General features: G+C 38.5%; 1 protein-coding gene across 1 annotated transcript; it reads right to left on the bottom strand.

The window, feature by feature from the left end:
• Window positions 1-2,982: 2,982 nt before the first annotated feature.
• LOC122309858 (AP-1 complex subunit mu-2-like) lies at window positions 2,983-17,705 on the bottom strand. The gene is made up of 11 exons (XM_043123576.1): window positions 17,246-17,705; window positions 16,671-16,817; window positions 10,905-10,967; window positions 10,593-10,769; window positions 10,385-10,488; window positions 5,043-5,150; window positions 4,660-4,756; window positions 4,471-4,568; window positions 4,188-4,329; window positions 3,896-4,018; window positions 2,983-3,311 (listed from the first exon to the last, which is right to left on the bottom strand). The coding sequence occupies exons 1-11, from the start codon at window positions 17,369-17,371 to the stop codon at window positions 3,213-3,215; spliced, it is 1,284 nt and encodes a 427-aa protein (XP_042979510.1). The 5' UTR covers window positions 17,372-17,705; the 3' UTR covers window positions 2,983-3,212.
• Between the last annotated feature and the right edge of the window lie 937 nt (window positions 17,706-18,642).

The following is an 18,642-nucleotide window of genomic DNA, read 5'->3' as shown; positions in this document are numbered from 1 at the left end:
TCCAACCAAGACTTAGGCAACTGGCAATGGCAAAGCCTGTCGCATGTGAGAAGTCCCCTACTCAGACTCAGAGTGATCATGTGTTTCCCTTGGTCTTCGGGTCCCCTCGCCCTTGTGGCGTGGTCTCTTTTCTTCACCTTTAGACATGGTGACAAAAGGCATTTTCTTGCCCGAAGAAACGACATGGTCCCTCAAAAAACTGCGACCAACCACAAGAGATTGATCCAGAATCACTGAGAACCGATCGATGTTTCTCTAGTCAAGAGGGCGTTAGTCCATACCTCCTCTGGGTGCTTCTCAACCCATGCAAGAAGGCGTCGGGGTGTAGAGCAAACTTCTTAACAAGCCCCTCGGAGTCAATGGTCCTGCGACGAGAATCAAGGACCCCCAGGACAACCGCATTTGGAACCCCATATGTGTCCCTCAAAGCCTTTAGGTTCGCCGAGTTGGTGGTAGAGACCAGCCATGCCCATCATAGCAAGGGAAGTCTTGTCAAAGACTCACAGTGGCGAGGGGAGCGTGAACCCCATGAAGAGAGCCTAGATGCATTTATGGAAGCTTAGCGTTAAAAAACGCAATGTGTGGCGAGGAAGAAGGCTTGGGTTAACACGAAAAAAGACGAGACAACCCCTGCTTGAGTAGCGCCGCATTAAATGACTATATATGGGTTGAGATCTCATTGCTAATAGGGAGTGCCACATTAAATGCGATACGATGCCACCCCTAGGCACAGAGGCCTGAAGTGGGTCGAGATCCCTCGACAGAGAGTACCGTGTTAAATGCAATAAGATGTCTCCTCCAAGCATAAAGGCTTAACGTGGGTTGAGACGTCCTAACTGAGGGTGCCGTATTAAATGCAACAACATGCCATCCAGAGTAGAGGCAGGCACCCCAGGCACAGGGAAAATAGTGAGCCCACCAAAAGAGGGAAGTATACAGCCTTGGCACAGGCATGATTCAAGGAGAATTTTGACTAATCTCTCTCTCACTTTTAAGAATAAAATGATTTAAGCATCAAAGGTATTTTTTGACTCTCTGAGCATCAAACTTTCTTGTCTCAGGTGAACGGAGGAGCACATCCTTAGCACAAAAGAATTTGTCTGGGTGGCAAATAGAGAGAAACCATTGTCTAACCCATCTTCCTCAAAACTTGAATTCTTTTGGAGATGGCAATCTGGTCCTACTTGAAGGTTCCTCCAAGATACAATTTTGGTCCACAAATTTCCCGCCATCAAATTCAACTGAAGTAGTACTTCGCAATGACGGAAATTTTGTTTCAAGGGATTGATCGAACCTGACTACTATTTGTGCATAGTTTCGGGTGCAAGAGATCGCGTTGGTTTAATACCAAAATGGCGAGATACTGATGCTTGGTGAAAGGTTTTAATACCAAAAAATTGAAAGTTCATGTTTTAAAGCCGAAGGACTTGGGATGAATGACACATCCGAAAAGTCAAACTTGCTTGTATATATGTTAATAAATATTTTTTTAAAAGAAATGTTACCATTATAAAAAAATTTTATAAAAGTAAATTTATAAATTGATATAACTTTATTTAATATTTTAGATTTATTTTTTAATAAAAATAATTTTATAGTTGACATATCGTATTAAATCACATCAATTTAAAAAGACAAGTTAGTTGAGCTACCAATCAACCACTTTTTTTATATAATTTTTTCTTATATGCTTTTATCCCAATCATATTTACTGATTTGACATACCACGTATTTTAATACAATTCTTGTTGTCTTTACATGAATAACGAATAAGTTTATCTATCCTAAAAAACGAATAAGTTTATCCTGCCCAAATAAGAAATCTTAGATTCGGTTTGGCATTTAAAAATTTTCATTTTAAATTCAAAATTTTCATTTTATTATTTCAATTTTCTCAAATTTTTATATAAAATATAATATATAATTAAACTTTTTGTTAATTTTTTTAAATTTTAAAATAATAATAATATTAAAACTTAAAATTCACGTCTCAAAATTTTTACTTATCAAACCGAACCTTAATCTTTTGAGGCAATATTTGTACATACTCTGCAATTGTTATCTATTCTATTTATATAACAGTTGGTGAATACATTTAATAAAGTGTTTATATAATATAATTTATTTTATAAAAAAAATTTAAAAATTTAAATCTCTCAAATTAAATATTAACATTTAAAAGACTTGAATAACATGTCGTACACACTGATGTGAAAATAGAATAGCTCAGATAAATATGTTACTTCGAAATATAGGTAGTTACAAGTCAATTAAATATGTGATATTTATGTCGTCCATCAATGTTGGATAGTGTGAGTTCGTCATCCCTAAAATCTAATACAAATTGCTACGAACCCTCGAGAGAAGTATCCTGTATTTCTTTTCTGACTTTTCAATGTTGTATTAAGTTTCCGAGTTAGTTGTACAATTAATACCTAAGTTATCGCATTTTTGTAAATCTACTCTCGATTTTCAACTTTCGAGAGTACCTTTCCTTGTTAAAAAATTAATATTTGAATTCAAAAAAGCTCGCAAATACCTTTACCAATTTTGTTAAAAAGAACTAAGGACTGCTACATGTCATACTAATACCATGTGCCATTCCTTGATTGGCTGACCCATGCAACCAATCAAAGACTGACACGTGACATTAGTATGCCACGCGATAAACTCCATTGGAGATTAACGAAAGTACCTAATTTAGAGTATTTAAAGTTTGGGTATTAATCTTCAAAAGTTAAAAATCTAGGCCCCAATTTGTAAAAACATGAGAACCCATGTACTAATTTACAATTACCCATAGATTTTCCACCGGTAACCACTAAACAGAAACAAATTGACGTGCAAAATAACAAGCCACAGACTGACAGGTAACGTAAGAAACAACATCAACCTAAGAATTGTAAATATTATGGAGAGGATTATAATCAGATGAAATAGATTAAGAATTTTCTCATGTAGAAATATTTGAACAAAAAAAAATCACAAAACAGTTTTTGAGATAGAATATATGCTCTTTAATTCAAAAGAAAAGAAAAGGAGAATAAAATGGAATTTCTGGATATCCATCAACTAACAACCCTGTTAAAATAATTAACGATGCGCAAAACCAAAATAGTGCTAGAGATTTAAAAAAAAAAATCTCACTTAATATTAACTCAATGAAGAAAATACACATGATGGATGGGGAACACCAACATGTGAAATAGCTTTCATACAAGCCTTAGTTCATATTCACCGGCCATTGTTATGTACCTCACCCATGGAAGAGCTTGGTATCCACTTTTCTCAATAATCTTCAGGTAACGAACCTACGAAATCACAAGATTTACATAATGTAAATGATATTAATTCTAACACGTTCTATTATGCCATGATTCCTGCTAATTTAACAACAGTCTTAATATGCAGTTAACCTCAGCATTGTTATTCTCTTCGGTGGTCCCTATTGCATATTAAGCCTTTCTACATATCTACCTTCAGCTTTATATTTTACTCAAAAAAGAAATGAATCAAGAGATCGGAGAGAGAGTTCAATGTTGAGGAGAACAAAATTTATAAAAATCACATCTCTCTTCAGTCCAATCCATTTCATGAGTAGTTCTTTTAGCCTACTGTTTCTTTTTGGTCAATTTCTAGACTACCACATCAGCCCTTTGAATCTAGATTCTTTGACAGCAAATATAGTAACACAGCATCCATGAATTAGCAATCGATTCATATAGTTGATAGAAAAATGCTTAACCATCAAGTGGCACCCACTAATTAATAAACAAGGTAACATTGCATTGATGAGAACAATTACAATGCATCTTAATCTATGAGGGCCGGGAGATGGGGAGATGGAGATTATTATGTGATATAGCACACAATCATATTCCTTAAAAAGGCATACCTGTATTCCAGAAACCGTAAAATACGGTATCTCAAACTTCACACGTATAGGGGCTTTTCTCTCAGGAGCTGCTTCTTCTGCTGTTATACTTGAAAGACGAAACTCTGCTCTCAACATATACTCCTAATAATTTAAATTTGAGAAAAACAAATGAATGGCTAAATTGTAAAGGAATATGAACAATAGAATAATTCCTTTAAATTGTGGCTATCAATGAAAATTATTTTTTGGAAGGGTGTCAATGACACAATGTTAACACTGAAAAGGAGTGGAGATTAATGTGAACTAACACCTTGCCACCTGGAAAAGATCTAATTTTCCAGACCATTGCATCTTTTTCAGGTGCATATGTTGCAGATCCCATTGATGTACGAACATTTGGATTCATAGCATCTGCTGGCACAGGCAACTCAATCTCAACATTTGTGGCAGTGCTGTACAATTTAATTTTCATTAATACTGAAGAAAAACAAGACTCTGCAAAGTCCAGAACAATTGACTATACTAGAGATATGACTAAGCAGCAATGACCCCTCCCCTCTCCCTAAAGAAAACAGAAAAGAGAATCTGGATACCTGCGCTCTTTGAACTGGCTCCGAGCTTTTACCATAATCTCAATACGACTTTTTGAATGCTTTTCAACTTGAGCTTCCACCCAAATCAAAGGCTTTACCTGATAGCCAAAATGTTATAATTTAGCTCAACAAAAGGCATCAAATAAGCAACTCAAACACAGAAAGGGGAAATGGCATTTGTAAAGGTACCTGAGTACTAAGTCTATACGTCATGAGATCAAAAGATCCATCTGGTGGTATGAAGGATATTGTCCGATCATTTTCAAATCGGGCCAAACGCACACACCTAAACCAAAATTTGGATTTTAATTAAAAGAATTTGCAGGAACAAAAATAGTAATCTCTCTCTCTCTCTCTCTCTCTCTCTCTCTCTCTTATTTTTTTTATTTTTATTTATTTATTTTTCTAATTAATAGATCTTGAATCTTTTTATTTTATTTTTATTTATTTATTTTTCTAATTAATAGATCTTGAATCTTAATTCATAACAATGCATCATTTTCACTGAATGCTCACGAACACTTGAATAACCAACACTCAGAATTCAAGTCAACCAAAGTTAAGCTACATACTGATGGAATTTAATGTCTTCCAAGTCAATGGCCTTTCCCTTAGTTGACCGACCTTGTGCCTCCAATAATACTCGATCATTTAGGCCAAGCTTACACTCTGGCATGCCACTGTAACAGATAATAGAAGAATATTTTTAGGATCAAGCTAAAACTGACCAGAACATATAGATGAGTAGCAAAGTACAGATGTTCCTTTTAGGAGGACAGAATCAAAGTAAAGTGTTGAAAGTTGAAACTGTGGAGTTCTGTGGTGGTGAATTGACTGGAGTTGGTTATAGAGATCCTGCTAGTGTGAAGGAATATGCTAGATGTGCTCAATTGGGAGAAATTCTTCAACTAGATCATCCTCTTTTAAAATCCAATGGTTCTGTTCATAGGGATCCAAACACATGCTATGCTAGATTGACTCCTATTTGTTGGACACATTTTGCATGACACTAATCTTGTTTAGAGATATGTTTTGCCACTATTGACCCAAATTTGATGCTGATGTAGAATTTGGAGCATACCAAAAACTTGGAGATCCAACTACAAGCAAAGTAGTATACAAGATCGATTTCACTTTTCACCCTTATTTTTGTGATTTAAACATGACACTAACATGAATCGAACCCTGATGCACTTATAACAGTTTAAACAGTTAAAGATAATTTTTTCACTTTGCCTAAAGTACAAATAAAATTATAGACTTTCCTGGAAAGTCAAACTCTTGACAAGGCAGTTGAAGCTTGGTTCAATAAAATGTTATTCCCACAAAATATGGCAGACAGAGAGAATGGCACATCAATTAGCACCATTTGGTTGCTTGTCAACCCAAAAATCTGTACATAAATGTGAAGCCTGATGCAAAACTGAAGAATAGCAGTACTTGCTAGTTCTTATACTGCAGACTTTACAAATAAATTTCCAAATAGAATTAGAATCTCTCTATCGCGATAAAATACCTAACTCTGTCATTTCAATGCGATAAACTGTGCATTCAGTTGGAAAAAATGCAATCCTCAGGGACAAGTTTGTTGGGAAAATGTAACATACGAGTCCAAAATTTGGGGCTTAGGATGATTATTATTATTATTATTATTATTGTTATTATTATTATTACTACTAAATTAGTAGTTTTAGTATTTATAGTATTTTAATAAAATTAGTGTTTTATTTTCTGGTGGTGATTTTGATTGGGATTTTCTTCTATTCACACCCATATATGCCTCCCATTTGATTTCCCACTTAGAATAGTTTCCTATTTTTTATTTATTTATTTTTTTTTTATGGGTAAATGATTATAATGTATTAATAAGAATAGGCATAGCCTAGGTACACAGAGAGTATACAAGAGATAACACCTATTTAGACAGAAGAAGTAGAAATAAGAAAGTCATTAATATCGAGACCATTAAAATCTATAGATCTGGCCCAAGAAAAAAAAGTGCTAACAAAAAGCAAACTAATCTCCTCCAGTGTACGCACCCTATCTTCAAATGTCCGGTCATTTTGTTCCTCCCAAATGCCAAAGAATACATATAAGAATCACTTTCCACACAGCTGAGATTTGTGGAATACCGCCAAGGTTCAACCAGCATGCCAAATCAACCATTGTCACAGTCATAACCCAAGGTAGGTCTAACCGTCTTCTACCCATAACGCTCTAGAGACGTCTAAAGTTTAATAATTATGTTAATTATAAGAAAGTAAACCTATTATTAAGAGAGGAGTTTTTCATGACTTAATTTTATGAAGATGTGTTGAGAAGAAGAGGTAAGAGATTATAAAGTAAAACATGATGAATGCATGAAAAAAGCTGTAACGCCCTAGTCCCGCAAGGGGTCGAAGGGCTACTCACTGTCACTTGTAATTTTCTCTGATACGAACTGTAGCAACCCGCTCCCACAAGGGTCATGATGTAAGAAAATGGAAACCAAAGAAATAAAGAAAAGACTAGGAAAAAAAAAATTATTGTTCCAGCTCCTCTATTTGTGATTGCAGGTCATGAGTATACTAGTCCGCAAATTTTTTCAATTCCTTATTTTCTTGCTTTAACATTTCTTTCTTTCGAGCCTTATTAGCAAGCCTCTGACGCAACTCCAATAATTGATTGTTGAGATGATCAACCTCACTCATATTTGCTAGTAACCTCTGAGATAAGATAGTAACAAAGGCAGCATATTGAGCACTGAGCATTCTCGACTCTGCAACCACCTCAAAATTGGACCTACCAGAAAAATACATCTTTGCTCCTATCATGGTGTTGACTACCTTAAGAGAGAAAATTGGTAGTTGAGATGTAGAAGGTTACTGATTCAAATCTAGAACATTAATGGAAGTTGCTCGGCCATACTATCGTTATGGATAAACAGAAACTAGGTCAATGATTAATGTGAGAAATTCTTTGTGGGTATCCTATGAGTAAGAACGATCCGTTAAATAGAGAATCAGAGCATTTCAAATTCTTGCAAATCCCGCTTGATATTGTCGGCTCTTAGTCAACATTACAAGGTTTGTCAGATGCCCATCGTCAAAAAGTTGTCATACTAGCCCAATGCCAAGAGGCTCTTTGTCAGGTGTACAACATTCGAGGTTTGCCTGATACCCATCGCCGAAAGGCTATCCTATTATCCTAGTGCCGAAAGGCTCTTTGTTAGGTTACGACATTCAAGGTTTGTCAGTTACTAATCGCCGAAAGGCTATCCTACCAGACCATCCTCGCAGACCACCGTAGCACTCTCTTTATACTAGACCACCACCTCGTTGGAAACTACCACAAAGCACGTCGACGGTAAGCCCTCCTTCCTCCACGATGTGCGTTGACGCCTCTAAACCCCTCTTTGTTACTCCCTCTCTCTGCTGTCAACAACAAAATAGGCCCTAGGTATTTTACTCTGCCACCCTCAGCCACCTTAGAGGTTGTCAGATCACCTCACTGCAGCCATATAACTCGCCAACCAGGCACCCCCCTCCACCTAACACTATTCCGGTAAGCCCACGATCGTCCACCAACCTCCTCTCTCTTTGTTGCTTTCGGTTTGACAGTTTCTCTCTCCAAACTCTCTCTCTCTATATGTTGCACCACCATGTCCAGAGGGAGCCTCTAGTTGCGCTGCCATGACACCCATCCAGCCACCCAGACCCATAGTCGCAATTGGTTCTCCTCTCTCTTGGTAAGTATCTCATGGCTTCTCCCTCCCAAACTTCTGTTCTTCTCTTCTTTTATTTCAGACTTTCCCAAAAAGCCCATGCATTATTATGGGTTTTACACAAATACCCTTCAACCCACTTCCCACAGCCTTTTCGTAAAATGCCTCTTGAAGGAACCTTGTTTATTTACATGGGCTAAGCTTGGGTTTAAATAGTACTCGTGTTTTAAAATTAGTTTGGGCCAGGTTGCATTTTTACAGAAACTATTCTAGTGATTTTAAGTGGGCTGTTTTCCTTAATTGGGGCTGGGCTGGAATTTAAGTCAGTCCAAAGTTTTACTTAAATAAATATATTAGTCATAGACTTATTTTTATCAAAAAATATTCATTGGATTTAAAAAATATTTTAATGTATACTATTGAGCCTATTATTTCGGTCAATATTCCGATTGTCTATTTAGATCGGATTTTAGTAAACTTATTATGTTATACTTTAAATAGAAAATCAAGGAATATGTTATGAGTTAAATAACATTACCATCTATTAATCTTAATATAGCTGAAAATTTATTAAATTATCTATCATACTATGACACGTTAGGGAAAATTAATGCCTCGTATAGGTCACGAACTAGGATGTGAGATTGTGGAAGCAATGCTAAGAGGCAAGTAGTATGATCATACCTTTATGTAAGCTGTAATTGTTCGGTTTTTGCATGAAAAATGTGATGTTTACCCACGAGCCAATTCAAGGTTAGCCCTTTTCACGAACCTCTATGAATTATGATGATATGCTTGGAAATGAGCCTATGTATGCTATGCTGACAGGGATTGTTGGTAGATGGATGAAATTTTATGAAAATCACATGTATACCATGTAATGTTTATATCATGTTATGCCATGCCTATGTTATCTTATGTTGTGTAAGACACATGTTGATATGCAATGTTCAATGTTATGCCATGCCCAAGAGTATGTCATGCCATGTAATTTCATCAAGTCAAACATGTTCACACGCATTATGAAATTTAATAAGAAAACACATGAATGACAAGTAAGCTTTAAGATTGGTGTTAACACTTCTAAAAAAAAAAAGATTGGCCTTAACTTATAGGTGGATGTGCAAGCCATGGACTCAAACGTGGTCCACCACATGAAAGATAAGATGTTAGGAGGTGACACGGACCCAAGGGTGTTTCACCATAGGTTATGATATGTTATGCGGTGCCATTGACTCAAGCGTGGTTCAACATATGATAGGTGATAACATGGACCCAAGCGTGTTTCACTACATGTTATAATACGTTAGACGGTGTCACGGAATCAAGCTTGGTTCACCATATGTTAAATGACAACATGGACCCAAGCATGGGTCACTACATGTTATGATAAGTGATACGTTGCCACAGACCCAAGCATGGTTTACCTTACGCTATGATATGTTATCTACTATCAACGACAATTGGATCAATGCACACATGTTATGATGGCCACTATGTAAGTGAAAGACAAGATGAATAAGATACGTATGAATTATAGGATATGCATAGAGTCAGTCATTCATGCATCCATGTTACATGTATTGCCATGATTATTTATGATTTGCTTATGTCACTAATGAATGATATATATGTAATGTGAATGGGTGACGATATATATAAGTTTTCAAAATTAAGCCTAATGTTAAATTAAGTTATGTTTACAGTATGATGTGCTATTACTGAGTCTTTGACTCATTTGTTTGTTTCTCTATTTTTATGTTTTAATGTCCCAAATGATGATTTCGTGGATACAGAGCAGGAATGCCAAGAGTAGAATAAATTTCCAAAAACTAAGTGTATGATTTAGACATTTAAGTAGTGTTGGATTCACATAGAACTAGTTTATGCCTTTTCATTATGTTTTCAGCTTTACGTTTCAAAGACTATTATGTTTAGTTAGTTTGATGATTCAATAAATGAGGAATTTTCATGACTTCGAATCTCTTTACCGGGCATTATGCTATGAATGTTCGTAATATTCCTGACCTACATGAAGGGGTGTTACAGAAAATGATGAGTTAACCATTAAAATACATATCAAGTCAAATGAAAATAGTAGCTATTATCTCTTGATGAAACTAAATATGAACAAAGCAACATGACCTATATGAAGTTGAATAAATGTAGCAGCTATTATCTCTTGATGAAACTAAAACTCAAATGACACACCTCAAATAGGTTCTCATCTTCAATGCCCCAACAACATCAGACCTAATTATTTGTCCATTGCTGTTGACAAGTATATTAACACTCTCCACCACATCCAAGAAAACCTGGCAAACAAAAAGAAAGGAATATCATCCAGAAGCTTACACAATCAATATACAAAAGCAAGAAAGAGTGTGTGTGTGCATGGGTGTGTGTGAAAAAAACCTACTTCATTCTTCTTGTATTGTATCCCTTCACTGCGCCAAGACACTGCATTTGTTACAGCCATGGGAGGCCTCTGTGTAACTTCCATCCTGTAAGCATCGGTCTTGATGAATTCACTAAGAATCTTAGCCTCTGTGTACTGAGGGTAACCAAAGTCCATAATCTCATCAAGTAACTCATACTGCCAAACACAAGGTATTAACATAATGCCAAATCTCATCTTTCAAAAATCAAGTTTTCACAACACCAGCATGGGAATGAACGCCACCAGATCAAGCTAAGAATAATATGCAACCAAAGAATAACATCCACCTACCGCTACAACAAAGTTGTCTCTAAGTGATTCCTCTTCTAGCTCTTCAAAATAATGCTTAAACACCTGACCAAGGAGAAACCAATGAGAATGAACAATCTTGATCTTGCAACTCATTATAAAAGTGGAAATAAATGTCAATATGTTTTATATATGCATTAATTATAAATCTTTCAAGAATATTTAGAAAAAGTTAGTGGCATCTATTTATTTTTCTTCTCTCTCCAAACTTTTTTCTCTCCGTACACCTGAGAAAATACAGATTCATTTCGATGGTGATTGTTTTTAGTGATGCTTAGATTAGTCTTGGAGTCTTTGTGAGTGTTATATTTTAGAGTTAGTGTGTTGAGATGGGGTGGATTAGGAACATTGTTATTGACCAGAAATGTTTTGAGTTTGAGAAGGTTAGCGAGAGGTGGTGGAGATGTACAGAGAGCAGTTGTAGAGCTGTACATCACATTTCTCTCGACCATGGATCCTTGGGGTGGTTGGCTGCAATGGTTAAGGAGGGGATAGCACACCGGGGGTCATCAGAGTTCATTAAGTCACGCAGAAGTGGGCCTCAAGTTCTGGTAATGCAGAGACAGCGTAATTCATATGGGAGTTTCTTCTCCTTATCAGAGTTTGGCCATGGGAAACGTCGTGGCGTGTTAATGATACCAGAAGGAGGAAAGGGGGTGGGATGGAGGTATCTTGATGAGTTGCTGCAGGAACTCACAGCTTCATACTCTGTTCCGAGAGTGCAAAACAGGGGTAGCTGCCTGTGGCGTCTTCCTTCATCATGGCAGGGAAACCATCCCCTGTCGTACAGTGAAGCCGTGTCTCGAGCGCCAAAATATGCAGAGGGAGCAGGTGAGATTTCCTCTCTGGTGAAAAGTCACACTCGTGTAGGGGATGGCAGGGGGATGTCGGGGGTGAATATGGAATACGTGGTTCGTGCTTTGGCTGATATGGAGAAGCAAGTGGGTTATTTGAAGGAGTCCTTGGCTGTTCTGAAACGCAGCATTGAAGGGGGGGAAAATGTGGGTCTGGGCCAAGTAGAGGTAAGGCCCATGAAGGTGGGCTTTGAGAAGAATATTGAAGACTTGGGTTTAAGGGGGGATGAGGGAGTGATAGATGGGCTTCAGAAGGGTAAGGGGCCGGCCAACAGCCCACGGAAGATATGGGTACCCACGGGAGGCCGAAATGTTTCGGCTCTGGGTTCTCTGAAGGGACCCGATACTCATCCAGGGGGCCCGAGTCTTGGACTGGGTCTTGGACAGAAGGGGCCGATGGAGGGTGGCGAGTCGTCTGGCGGTGGTGCGACGCTGAGGCTGCCGTCGGTGGAGGAGACGGCGAGGGAGCCTTCTCTCGGTAAAGTCAGGGAGCCTAATGTACCACAGTTGCTTCTGTTTTCTGAGGCTGAGCAGGTACAGAAGGGATCGATGGAGGCCTGTAAACCTTCAGGTGAAAGCTTGTGCATAGAAGAGGGGGAAATCTTTGAGGGTGATAAGCTGTCTCCGAGAGTACGAGAACAACAAGGGGAAGGAGTGGTTTTTTCATTGTCACCCGAATTAATGCAGGCTAATTTCAGTTCTTGGAAGGATGTGTGTAAGATGGGAGAGGTACCGGAGGTAGTTGAAATGAATTCCTTAGCTATGGTGACTAAAGAGGTCACGGCAGATCAAGAGTTAATAGAGGGGGAGGGAAATTTGGTTTTGTTTGAGCCGTGTGACAGTGTCTTAGAGGGGGAGGAAGATGTTGAGGCAGACCCAACCCCTATCAGTGTGGTAACCCCTTCTAGATCTTCAGATTGGATTTTGAAAAAAATAGAGGACCTTCAGAACTGTCTGGGAATCTCTTGCGCGGGTTATGAAGAACAGTTTAAAGCCCTGATTATAGCCATTGAGGCAGGCCAGAATGGGGCTGGGACTAAAAGAGAGAGAGAGTTGAGGAGATTGACCTGGTCCATTAACTATGATGGTAAGGAGGGGAGCGCAAGCCGTGGTAGAAACAAAGGGAGGGTCGGATCAGTTGTTAAATGAAGCCCAAAATTATTAGCTGGAATGTTAGGGGTCTTAACGAGATTAATAAACGTCTCCGGGTAAGATCTTTATTAAGGCAATGGAAGGGGGATATTATTTGTCTTCAGGAAACTAAGTTGAAGCATATTGATAGAAATATTATTAGAAGTTTGTCCAGCTGTATGTATGTAGGCTGGATTTACTTACCGTCAAACGGGGCTTCCGGGGGGATCCTGGTTATGTGGGACAAGAGGGTGGTGGAGAGCATAGATGAGTTCGTGGGAGAACACTCGGTGGGATGTCTCTTTAAAAATACAAATGATGGTTTTTTGTGGGCCTTTGCTGGGGTTTATGGTCCTAATATAGATAGTGAGAGGCGGCTACTTTGGGAGGAGTTAGCTGGGTTATGCTCATGGTGGGAAGCTCCATGGTGTATCGGAGGGGATTTTAATGTGACAAGATTCTCTAGCGAGAGAGCAGGAGGGGGTCGTCAAAATCAAGCCATGGTGGATTTTTCAGACTTCATCTCCGAGATGGGACTTATGGATATACCGTTAATGGGTGGGGAATTTACTTGGTCCAACAACCATGTGTGGTCAAGGTTGGACAGATTTATTATTTCCCCGTCGTGGGAATCACATTATCCCGGCTTAAGTCAGAAAAGATTCCCGAGACTATGTTCGGATCATTTTCCCATAATGCTAGATGGTGGTGGTATACAAAGGGGGAGAAGGCCTTTCAAGTTTGAAAATATGTGGCTAAAAGTGGAGGGGTTTGTGGACTTGATTAGGCAATGGTGGAGTTCATACTCCTTCGAAGGTAATCCGAGTAAGGTGTTGGCGGATAAGCTAAAAGCATTGAAAAAGGACTTGAAGATATGGAATGAACAGGTTTTTGGTGATGTAACAGTTCAGAAAAAGAATTTGTTTTTAGAGTTACAAACCTTGGAGGGAGTAGGGGAGGAGAATAACCGTAAAGTCCAAGTCAGTGCTGAATTAGAAAGATTGATTCTAATGGAGGAAATATCGTGGAGGCAAAAGTCAAGGGCTTTGTGGCTAAGAGAGGGGGATAAGTGTACACAATTTTTTCACAGGATGGCTAATGCGCATAGGAGATTCAATGCCGTTGAGTCCATGAACATTAATGGTGAAAATTTTTCAGATCAAGAGGTGATAAAGGAACATGTGGTTAGTCATTTTCAACATTTGCTAGCGGAACCGCACGATTGGCGGCCGACCCTAGATGGATTAGCTTTTGAGACCATAGACCAAACTAGCAGAGATTGGTTGGAGAGACCGTTTGAAGAGGAAGAAGTACACCAAGTTATTAAGAAAATGAATAAGGATAAAGCACCAGGGCCTGATGGTTTTACTTTGGCTTTTTTCCAATCTTGTTGGGAGGTGGTGAGAGAAGAGGTAATGCTGGTTTTTCAGGAATTCTTTACGCATGGAAAATTTGAAAAAAGCTTAAACGCTACTTTTATTGCCTTAGTCCCTAAGAAGGCGGGGGCTATGGAGGTTTCGGACTTCAGACCAATAAGTCTTGTGGGCAGCGTGTACAAGATACTTGCAAAGGTTCTTGCCAATAGGTTGAGTACGGTAATGGAAAAGATCATTTCTAAATCTCAAAATGCCTTTGTGAAGGGGAGGCAAATTTTAGACTCGGTTCTTATAGCAAATGAGTGTTTGGACAGCAGAATCAAGTCCGGAATCCCAAGTATTTTGTGTAAACTTGATATGGAGAAGGCGTACGACCACGTGAATTGGGATTTTTTGGTGTATATGTTGGTTAGAAGTGGGTTTGGGGCAAGATGGAGGCAGTGGATAAGACACTGTGTATCAACGGCGCGTTTCTCGGTCTTGGTTAACGGGGATCCAGTGGGATTCTTTAATAGTTCGCGGGGGTTACGGCAAGGAGATCCATTATCCCCTCTCTTATTTGTTCTGATTATGGAGGCACTAAGCAGAATGGTGTCAGCGGCGGTAGGGGGTGGATTTTTCTCAGGTTTTAATGTGGGGGGCAATCATGGTTCCATCATTATTTCTCATCTCTTGTTTGCAGATGATACCTTATTATTTTGTGAGGCAACGGCAGGTCATATAGAATCCCTGAAGGCTATTTTGCTATGCTTTGAAGCCGTGTCCAGGTTGAAGATCAATCTTGCTAAAACGGAGATGGTTGCAGTGGGAGAAGTAAATAATATCAGGGGGCTAGCTAACATCTTGGGTTGTGTGGTCTCTTCCTTGCCTTTGAAATATCTGGGCCTTCCGCTGGGGGCTTCTTTCAAAGCAAAATCTATTTGGGAAGGGGTGCTGGAAAAATTCGAACGTAGACTGGCTGGGTGGAAAAAGGTATACTTATCAAAAGGGGGACGAATAACCTTGATTAAAAGTACGCTATCTAACCTTCCTACATACTTTTTATCCTTATTCCCACTCCCTGCTAGCATTGCACAGAGATTGGAGAAACTTCAGAGAGATTTCCTATGGGGTGGGATAGGAGAAGAGTTCAAGTATCATTTGGTGGGATGGGATAAGATTTGTACTCCGTTGAGAGATGGTGGGTTGGGGATTAGGGATGTAAGGGCCTTTAATATGGCATTGTTGGGTAAATGGTTGTGGCGGTATAATTGTGAGAGGGAAGCTTTATGGAAAGGAGTGATTGACATAAAGTATGGTAGTGAATGTGGGGGTTGGTGTTCTAAAGAGGGAAGGGGGACTTATGGTGTGGGGCTTTGGAAGTATATAAGGAAGGGGTGGGAGTCCTTTTCTTGCAATACCCGGTTATGTTTAGGGGATGGTAGTAGGATCAGTTTTTGGATGGATAGGTGGGTGGGTGATCTGGTTCTAAAGGATGCCTATCCCACAATCTTTGCTATTGCACGGGAGAAAGCAGCTGTGGTGGCTGATTTGAGGGTGATCTTTCAAGACACACAGGAGTGGAATATTAGTCTTACCAGGGATGCAAATGATTGGGAAGTAAATGACTTGCTGGAGTTTATGAATTTACTGTACAGCTTGCCCATTGCTGCCACAACTGAAGATATGATGGTTTGGAGGCCAAATAGAAAGGGGAAATTCTCGGTACGTTCCTTCTATGAAGTCAATACCATGCAACAAAGGCCTAAGTTTCCGTGGAAGAATATTTGGAGAAGCAAAGCACCAACTAAGGCTGCATTTTTTGTATGGACAGCAGCACTAGGGAAGATCTTGACCACTGACAATCTTAGAAGACGTGGCCTTATTATTGTGGACTGGTGCTGTTTGTGTAGAAACAATGGAGAGACAGTGGACCACATACTCCTACACTGTAAGTTCGCAAGTGAGATATGGAACTACTTCTTCAACAGAATGGGAATAGCATGGGTAATGCCAGGTCGGGTGGTGGAGCTTTTAGCAAGCTGGCGAGGAATCTCCGGGACTCCGCAAATTGCATCTTTGTGGAGGATGGCTCCAATTTGTATTTTTTGGTGTATTTGGAATGAAAGAAATGAGAGACTTTTCGAGGATCATGAACGTTCCTCAGAAGAGTTTCGGAGTTTCTTATGGAAGACTTTATTTCTGTGGGCCATGGCTTTAGACTTTAATGGCCTAAGCTTCCATGATTTTCTTGCTTCTGTCTCTAGTTCCTAAATAGGTGTATGCTCATGTATACCTCCAGTGTACCTGGGCTATGCCCATCTTTATCTTAATAAAGCTCTCTATTACCTATCAAAAAAAATTATAAATCTTTCAGGCATGGACCTTTAATTACCAATAGCACTCACATCCATGACACGGTGTAGGAAGAAAAGAAGGCTGGCTGCATTGCAATTCTGCCTTGATGCCATCATCAGGAACACATTGTTATGCTGTACAAACATGTAGGATACACCACTATCATACACAACCGGATCTTGAGTCTCGGGATCCCCCTGAAGCGTAGTCGGGATCAGCTAAACTTATTCCGATAAAGATGATATGCATTGTAAATAAAGCAGCTTAAGATGAAAAACGGATATAAAAAGCTTATCAAAAGCTAGATTCCGTAAAATCGCTCAATTCAAGTTGAATGAGTCTCTTGGAATTCAGGACCTCCACTCAACTAGCAATTCATAATTTTATCACTTTGTACCAAGTACTCGGAAACCTTTTTTTTTTTTTTTATAAGTACTCGGAAACATAAACAACCAGATACCAGCATGCAACCAAGTCAATTAGAAGAGAAATCTTGCAAATCGAAGAAAAACCCCCGCAATTAACACAAAGGCGAATTGACACTGAGAGAAACAAGGAAGATTTTGGAATGCAAGCATATAAACAATAAAACAAAAGAAGCAGAAAATAAGAGGGAGGGGATAACTTTCTCCATGAGCTTGGTGAAGAAGCGCTCGGCCTGGACGGCGGAGACGTCGCCACGGTAGTCGCGCCAAATCAGAACGCGCCCCTTGATGTCCAAGAGGAACAGTGCAGACACTGCCCCTGCCATTCTTTCTTTCCTATTTTTTCCTTTGTCGCCTTTTCTTCTAAATATTTTCTAGGTCTCGCAGATCTGATCAGTGTTTAACGAGGATTACCGACGAGATCTGCTGTTCGATTAATCACGACCAGCCGATGGATCTAAATGCTGAGAGAAATTTTGGGCGCGCCTCGCCATCCGCTTGTTTCTCTTCGACGCAGAACCATTTGTGTGAAGCGTTTTCGAACGAAGTGTCAAGGGTAAAGAATCAAAAGGCTCCTTTTCGGCTCCTTTCTTTCTAACGAGTCTATGTCTGAACTAGAGAGTCTCCGATGACTGAATGAAATGGCAATGGAGCTCCGCACGTGTAAACCCTTGAGGTCCGATTCTTTGCATGACATTGACTTCTCTAAACGGTGTCGCATATAATTGTAGGATTTGGTCCCGTGGTTCTGTTTTCGAAAGGAGTGTAAGTGTTGAGCAGTAAAGATCGAGAAAATTTTTAAAATTTTAAAATTTGAAATAAAATTCTTAAGTTTCGAAAGGATTATTTTAAAATTTGAAAATTTTAAATTATTTATTATATTTTATTTTAAAATTTAAAAAAAAATTATAATAATTAAATAAAATAAATTAAAACTATCTTTATATCTAAACTTAACTTTAACATAAAAACTTTGTTATTAAAGTATTTCTATTTCAAAAAATAATATTTCCAAACTTAAGAATTTTATTTTCATCATTTGAGCATAAAAGAATTGGTTGCTCAAGTAATAAATAAATAATTTTTTTAAAATAATCTTTGCAGTTTTAGATTGTGTAGTCTTGCAACATTTTTTTTTTTAAATGACTAAATATAAAATTCCAATAAAAAAATTATTATTTTTAACTATGCCGCATTTTTTTTTAAAGAAAATAGCGAAAATTGGTATATAACATTAAAAACATTTAATGCCATATTAAAAAATATTTTGAGAATCATGGAAACTTTCATTGACAATAAATCGAACTTTCTCATCCTTGACATACGAAAATGAAAGAGTATTAAATTTCTCATCCCTGACAAGAAATATTTTGAGGCTCTTCCCATGATATCCAACGGGTTTTTCAATCTTAGTTGGGATTTGGTCTCTTTTTAGTTTTGTAAATGTAAACGAGGAGATGCCCGGTATTGGCAATCTGGCATGTGCCGTTGAAAGGGCACCATGCTCCATTTCTACCGATATAAGACATGTTTCATACTCCACTCGACAAAGTCAATCAACCTGCAATACAAGAAACGTGAAGGCTTGATGGATAGG

The sequence above is a fragment of the Carya illinoinensis genome, chromosome 5 (assembly GCF_018687715.1).
Source record: "Carya illinoinensis cultivar Pawnee chromosome 5, C.illinoinensisPawnee_v1, whole genome shotgun sequence".
Classification (NCBI taxonomy): domain Eukaryota; kingdom Viridiplantae; phylum Streptophyta; class Magnoliopsida; order Fagales; family Juglandaceae; genus Carya; species Carya illinoinensis.
Note: the sequence above shows the minus strand (reverse complement) of the source record. Positions and strands in the feature narration are given on the sequence as shown.